The sequence below is a fragment of the Rutidosis leptorrhynchoides genome, chromosome 9 (assembly GCF_046630445.1).
Source record: "Rutidosis leptorrhynchoides isolate AG116_Rl617_1_P2 chromosome 9, CSIRO_AGI_Rlap_v1, whole genome shotgun sequence".
NCBI lineage: Eukaryota > Viridiplantae > Streptophyta > Magnoliopsida > Asterales > Asteraceae > Rutidosis > Rutidosis leptorrhynchoides.
Window position 1 is genome coordinate 318,592,416 of NC_092341.1, and position 7,364 is coordinate 318,599,779.

At 32.8% G+C, this 7,364-nt stretch overlaps 1 protein-coding gene across 1 annotated transcript; it reads left to right on the forward strand.

Moving 5' to 3' along the window:
• Nucleotides 1–1,036: 1,036 nt before the first annotated feature.
• Nucleotides 1,037–4,362, forward strand: LOC139866430 (probable lipid phosphate phosphatase 4). Its single transcript, XM_071854666.1, has 8 exons — nucleotides 1,037–1,131; nucleotides 1,995–2,233; nucleotides 2,412–2,499; nucleotides 2,865–2,974; nucleotides 3,059–3,149; nucleotides 3,254–3,442; nucleotides 3,973–4,032; nucleotides 4,161–4,362. The coding sequence occupies exons 2-8, from the start codon at nucleotides 2,009–2,011 to the stop codon at nucleotides 4,253–4,255; spliced, it is 858 nt and encodes a 285-aa protein (XP_071710767.1). The 5' UTR covers nucleotides 1,037–1,131; nucleotides 1,995–2,008; the 3' UTR covers nucleotides 4,256–4,362.
• The last annotated feature ends 3,002 nt before the right edge of the window (nucleotides 4,363–7,364 follow it).

Consider the following 7,364-nt stretch of genomic DNA (forward strand, 5'->3'; position numbering starts at 1 on the left):
TTAGCAAGGTTTTTAACGAGGCAGTACTAGTTGCTCTCTATTAAAATTGTCATTCAAGGGGGAGTGTTATAATTATATATAATATGTATAGAAAGTCATAAATCGAATGAATGTTATAATAATATATATAAGTATAGAAAGTCATAAATGAATGTCAATTTTAGTAGTATAAATAAATGATAGATCAAGCATGAAAATTGTACCAGTTCTTTAATTTACTTCCTAATATATATACTCTCACTTTTGATCTTATATAATACTAGAAATATTTGGTGGAAGTTTAGGCCATAATAGTTGTTAAATACAACTAAATTACAACATTAATCATTTTTTTTTTTTTACTAAGACTTGCAAATGGATAAATATGATTTGGGCCGAGTCAATAGGCTTAAACTTCTTAGTTTTGGTCGAACTTGTAAATATGTGTTCACCTTTGTTTTCAACTCACAAATGAGAATGTATGTCTTTAGTCCACACTCCACATCTTTATTCAATTTTTTTTTTTTTTTTTTTTTTTTCAATTTCACTCAACTTGCCAACGTTTTAGTAGATAACATTAACTTTATCTCTGAATTTCATTGGTTAGAATGCGTTTTAAAAACTTACACCGAATTATTAAAGTTACAACACAAGTCATTTCCTTACTCTAATGTACGTAACATAATCGAATTATCCCGTGATCATTATTGACCGTTTGTCGCCAAACTCAATATATGTTCCTAGTGAGGTTTGAACATGAGAATTTATGTGTAGATATTGAAAGTCCAACCACTAGACTATGTTGAGATGGTTTGATCCGAGACTGATACGGATTATAATATTTTGTTTTGAATTTATGAACCAAAAAATATGTGACTGGAGAGGCTTGAATTGTGCAATAAGGGCAGTTCCGATTTTGTAGCATAACCAACAATCCAAAAAGGGTAAGTTGGATAGAGGTACACAAGTGTCCTTCACATTTATTTATTTATTTTTTTATTTTTTTATATAATATGAAAAAGAACCACCAGTTTTATTTATTTATTCACCCTGAGCCAGAAAACTATCTCCATCAGGACACTGCCCGGATTCTATGAGCCCCCTCTCCTAACCCCCTGATCTCTCTTGGCTTTATCCCTTTATTATTTAAAGGTACATCATTTTTATTCTTCATTTCATTCATTTATTAGTCTTAATCTTAATTCTTATATTTATATATAAGAAAAATATATAAAATGTGAGTATATTCACATCGTGATATAAAATGATTTCTATTTATTCATGAACACAAGAGAAATTCTTTTAGTGTTGGTTAGGGAATTGGTTAGAAATGGTTATATAGTCCGGTTAAGCGACGTACATGAGTAAAAATATGCATTCCCCCATGAATACGAGCGTAAAACTACAAGAAGACGTGTAAAAATGTATCAAATTTTACTAAAAATCCATTAAATAGTTTAAAAGATAGCATAGTGGTTGATGTTTGATGTTATAACAAGAGGTTTCACATTCAAACTACAAAATCATCACATTTAGGGCAGTGGCGGAACTTGAAACCCGACCACAGATGGCGTGGTTGCCTAGACCTAAATATATTTCATTGAGAGGGGATAAACACTAATAAATTTTTTTTTTTTAATAAAAATTTAGTGTAAACTTTTTTTTTTTGGAAATCGAGATAGGGCGGGTGCACCTACATACATGTTCCTTAAATGTTCCGACCCCTGCTTAGGGGTGGCTAGAGTTAGAGTCGGAATTTAAATAAAAAAATATTCGTCCGTGAAATCTAAACAGAAGAAACCTCTTAAGTTTCATTCAACAGTTTACAAAATCTAAAATCAGTTACTTGAAACGAAATTCTTTTCTAACCATAAAATAGTAACTGTTTTGAACAAATTCAGAATAACTACCACAAACCGCCAATTATGGACAATTACAGAACATGAAGTACTAAACGTTAAGCATTTTTTTCGTACATCTTTATAATATAAAGTTACGTTTGATGATATATATAGGTTAAGTCGTAATAATGTCAGAGAGACAGACGGGTAACGGAGCTCACACCATTAACTCCCATGGAAAAGAACTTGCAAAGGAGCATATGCACGATTGGTTGGTCCTTTTGGTCTTAGTGCTGGTCGATTTGTTCCTAAACTTAATCGAACCTTTCCATCGCTATGTTGCCGAAGATATGATGACTGATATGAAATACCCATTCTATGAAAAAGACACCATTCCTATGTATGCAGTTCCGGTAAGTACATAGTTTTACATTAATATAATAAGGAGCATTTTTGGCGCGCCTCTTAGAAATTTATGATTTTTTTCATAATTGTTAGAAATGAAACCATATGCGTACTTGGGTGACCTGCATATGTATTAACCCTATGAGTAACTTTTTACGGACTGCGTTAATGTATGTAACTTTGTAGGTATATGCCGGGATATTACCAATCGGGGTCTTCCTCATATATTACGCACGTAGAAAGGATGTTTATGATTTACATCATGCCATGCTCGGTGAGTCTTTTACCTTTTTTTAATTAGGTTTATCTAGATCGAAACTTTAAAAATGTGTAACCATCCCAATATAGCCAAGTGGCTGGACCCTAATATTCTTAGAAGAGGTCTCAAGTTCAATTTTATTAGGATGATCAGATAAAAGGGTCAGAAATGGTCCACGGGATCATCTGGTTAGGCCGCGTACATCTGAGTAAAAATAGATGAAAAAGGAAAAATGTTACCCATTTACATGATGATACCTAGTTATGAGTAGTGGCAGAATGGTTACTCATCTATGTTTATATAGCTATATTGCTATAATATCAACAAAAAGTATACAAAGTACTATTACTTTAATCATCATTTGTTTGTGAAAATTTCAGGTCTATTGTACGCGCTTTTGATAACAGCAGTCATCACAGATTCGATAAAAGATGCCACTGGTCGACCACGCCCAAATTTCTTCTACAGATGTTTTCCTGATGGCAAAGCGGTATGAACTTTCCCTGATAAAGAAAAGAGGTCTTAAAACATAAGTCATATGATATGATTGTTTTGTTGTATGTTACATTTGTAGGAGTTTGCGGCCAATGGAGATGTTTTATGCCATGGTGATAAACTCAAAATTAAGGAAGGATATAAAAGTTTCCCTAGTGGACACACTTCATGTACGTTTTCAACAATCAATTAACTCGTTTTTACTTTGTGATTGATGTATTTTGATGTGAAGAGTCAATTTGATGTATTTCGCGATGGGATATTGAAAATGCAGGGTCTTTCGCGGGTCTTGGGTTCCTTGCTTGGTATTTATGTGGGAAACTTAGAGCTTTTAGCAATAAGGGACATGCTCGAAACTTGTGTATTGTCGTGTCTCCATATCTTTTTGCAGCGTTGGTTGGAGTTAGTCGTGTAGATGACTATTGGCATCATTGGACAGACGTTTTTACCGGAGCTATCATAGGTAGATTTTGCTTCTTACTTCTTTTTAGTTCAAGAAAAAAAAATACTGAAATCGATGGTTTATATAACACTGTGAACTTGCACTTTTGTTACATATAAACCATCTTCTTGAGACTAAGAAAAAGAAACAGTCCACCTTATAATTCCCAAAATTATACCTTTTTCTCAAAATTCTTACAAGAAATTACTTCTTTCGTTTAAAAAAAAGTGTCCACCTTGAAGTTTATATCTGTCCTAAAATATTTGTCCACTTGGCAAAAAATAACTACTAATTAAACTCCTTAATTTACCCTCATTATTACTTTCATTCATTTATATACTAAATAAATTCAGTCAAACATACATTAAATCTAACAAAGCAGACATTTAAAATATCTATATCTATTTTAAATTTAACAAAAATTCCAGACACTTTTTATGAGACGGATGAAGTATTTATTTTATCAAGTGCAATGCATTTGATTGAATGAAAATGCATTTGAGTGAATGAAATGAAATAACCACTCAATTATATAATCTCTGTATATATAGGGACAATTGTTGCTGCATTCTGCTACTTACAGTTCTTCCCATTCCCAAATCACAGAAATGGTACTTAAGCATTTTTTTATTTTTTTTTTTGTAAACGTTAGTACTTTTACTTTAGGTGAAACATTATTGTTTGCTTAATGTCGTCGTCTAATGATACACAAATGACCGTTTTGACTTGAAACGAATAGGTTGGGCACCTCATGCATTTTTCGCGGTTATGGATAGGGAAAGCTCCCGAGACAGAGAAGGTGTACATGCACATATCCCTGATTTGGAAGCCTAAGAAGGGGAGAGGAGACATTGAGCCACAGTTTATGGAGATATTATAATATGCACAAGATAGCTTAATTTGAATCTATATATGAAATACATACATGGGGTAGTAGTTTCTTAGGGATACATCATGTTGATTACTGTTTATTTAATTTAACTTTCAAGACATAGTGTTGATATGTTCTTCTAAATCACTATTTATCATGATGTATTATGAGTAAAGCTACTTTTTGTTCAAATTTTGTGTTTCAATTCTCTCATATAGTCAATAATCTTTAATATTTCATCAGTCTAACCGAATGTGTTTTTGTAAGCAGTCACTACCATCAAGTAGAGCCGTAGAACTCACTGAATCTTAGATATTTGGATTGATATTGTGGTGGTTGGTTAAATGTTAGTACCGATTTGGAAACAGGCATATCTTTAAGGAAAAAAATGTATAAACTCAAGAGAGCATTTAATTTTATGTACCATTTCGTATGAGATTGTTCATCTTTGTTAACAAAATCGACCTTTTAATAAATACAGAACAACTAAACGGGTAAACGGATAGGATTCTCCCTTTTCAGGCTACCTGAGAGAGCGCGAGTATATTTACTTAGATTACGTTGTGTAACATCTCGGGTTTTCCCTTTTCGGGTAGTTTTCCTTACTTATAGAGTCGAGTCAAATATTATTATTTTCATACTCGGCTCATGAAACTAATCGAACAATATTTTTTGTTCAAACTTGACTCGAGTTCGAACTCGTTAAAGCTCGAACTCGAAATAGACGAGTTTGAACTCGAGTAGCTAGTTAAAAGCTCGGTTCGTTAACAGCTCTAGGTACTGTACTAGAATTTGCATTTGTTTTGAATTCGGAACACTGATGTTAACCTTTCCAACACAACTTTAAAAAAAAAAAAAAATTAAGTATTGAACAAGTTTGACACGAGATATTTTACACACAAGAGGACCCATATGTAAGCCAATTCTTATAATGGAAAAATATTTTGTAAACTATAATATCAAGTTTACTTTATATCATCCAAACACACATTACATTTTATAAGTGATTTAATCATTAGAATATTATTACAACATTCAAAACAGTGTCTATATGTTTTGTCATTGGACGAATATTTGGTCCTAAATATTGATAGATATATTATTTAAAAAAAATTCTAAGAAAATTGAACTTTAGATAATATACAGTATTTTTTTTTTTTATTTATTTATCATTATGAGTAACATTATTCTTCTCAAATCTTATAAATATGCTAGCCTAGTTGTTTTTATTGATAATTTGCACCCAATAACAAATAAACGATAAAAAATTTTAGTATTGAAGTTATTCGAAAAGAGTGAGTATTCAGACGTACCAAGGAGCAGGAGGGGCACCATAAGTTTGAAAATAAACTAAGTTAATGTGTGTAAATATGGTAATGTAAAATTTTCTTTTACCATAAATATATGAAAATGGATATAAACTAAGTTGTTACAAAATCAAATTTGCCAATTTTAAGAACATGCGTACATGTAGTTTTAACTGGGGGCCTCCCTCCTTTGATGGTTTCAATAGCCAGCTTTTATGGTGTGATCATAGTACCAGTACTACTCCACATGTGCTCTACCCTTTCTCGTGAAAACTCAATAACTAGCCCTCATATTTCCGTCAATTACAAAAAGCACCCTCGAGTACTTTTATTTAACTGAACTCATTGTTTCCGTTAAAAGTTGTGTTAAACTGAATGCATTATAAAATTCTTAGGACTTTAGATGATGATTATCATGATACAATTATGGTCAAATTTTCTAAAATAGTCCCTTATATGATATACCTGATATGATATTAAGTCTTAGCAATTGGCGAATTAACTTGATACATATTCTCGACTCTTATAACTTTTTGTTACCAAATAACGTTGTCATGTTACAAGATTAAGATGGTTGTACACACTGTAATGTTCTTATGATGAGTTGTGTATATTCATATAACGTTTGTATATCTTCTAGTTATGCAAAAGGTTAAGGTTGCATAACTATGAATCGTAATAGTAATTTTTATAATTATGATAAGAATTTTTCTATAGACAGTTATAGACGGTTGCAGTACACAGTGGCTATAAGTTGACTTCTAAGTGACACTAAACTATATGACAATTCTTGCACATCAAAAAATCCCTAAAGAATGTTGTTAAAATATAATTCTTATAATATAATAGAAAACTATTTTTTGAATGATGTTGTTTCAAAACATGTGTATCGGCAGGGACATGTTAGCCCTGTGTTGACTTTGTCAACCCATCCAGCAGTCCCCGGTAGCCCACTGGAGCCTGGCGAAACACCATCACCCATTTTTTCACAGCATGCCAGGCCCGATAAACGAACCTGCATTGTCATTGTTTCAATCTTCGCATGCGTGGGACCAAGGAATCATTTGGGCCCGGTAAGAATGGTTTTTGATCCAATTATTTGGAAAATCCTTACCTAGTGGGAATCGAACCCTCACCTCCCCTAAGGGAGAATGAGTCATTCACCACTAGGCTATTGACCCATTCTTTATTTTTCGAATGTATACAATTGGTACATATAGAAGCTACAATATATAGGTATGTTGGATGGTCCTACTTTTGGTACCCTAGTAAACACTAGAACCATCACGTTTTGTTAAGTTGGTCCCATGTATACACATTGGCCTTTAAATACATTGTTCCATTCAAGCCTTTTATGGTAGGGAAGTTTGGAGCAACTCCAATTGGAGATTTAGAAGCATTGTAATTTCTATTCTCGAACGTTTATATCATTGGTTCATTGTAATCTTCTCAAAGAAAAGAAGGTGTACTGAGTTTGTTATGCGCGCTTAGGCAATAATAAATGAATATGAGTAAATCTTTACACGTTGCATCTTCTCAAGTTCTCTCTACTTTCGTGATGATAACAAGCTATAAGAAGGAGATGGATAATTGTGGGAGTTAAAGCGCTGAAGGGGACGTTGACAGAAGATAAAGAGCACAGAGGACCAAGTGCAGTTAGCGTTGTGCATCTTACTCCTTTGTGCTCTTTATACTTCTGCCATCGTCATGTTGCTTCCTCCTCTCTAGTGTATCTCTTCGCCTGACTTGTTTTAAGTTTATCTTA

What these genes read in the sequence shown, in the direction of transcription:
- LOC139866430 (XM_071854666.1), top strand. Translation starts at nt 2,009, where the DNA reads ATGTCAGAGAGACAGACGGGTAACGGAGCTCACACCATTAACTCCCAT. An exon ending in TTCCTATGTATGCAGTTCCG is followed by an intron (nt 2,234 to 2,411) that starts GTAAGTACATAG and finishes GTAACTTTGTAG; the next exon opens with GTATATGCCGGGATATTACC. An exon ending in ATTCCCAAATCACAGAAATG is followed by an intron (nt 4,033 to 4,160) that starts GTACTTAAGCAT and finishes TGAAACGAATAG; the next exon opens with GTTGGGCACCTCATGCATTT.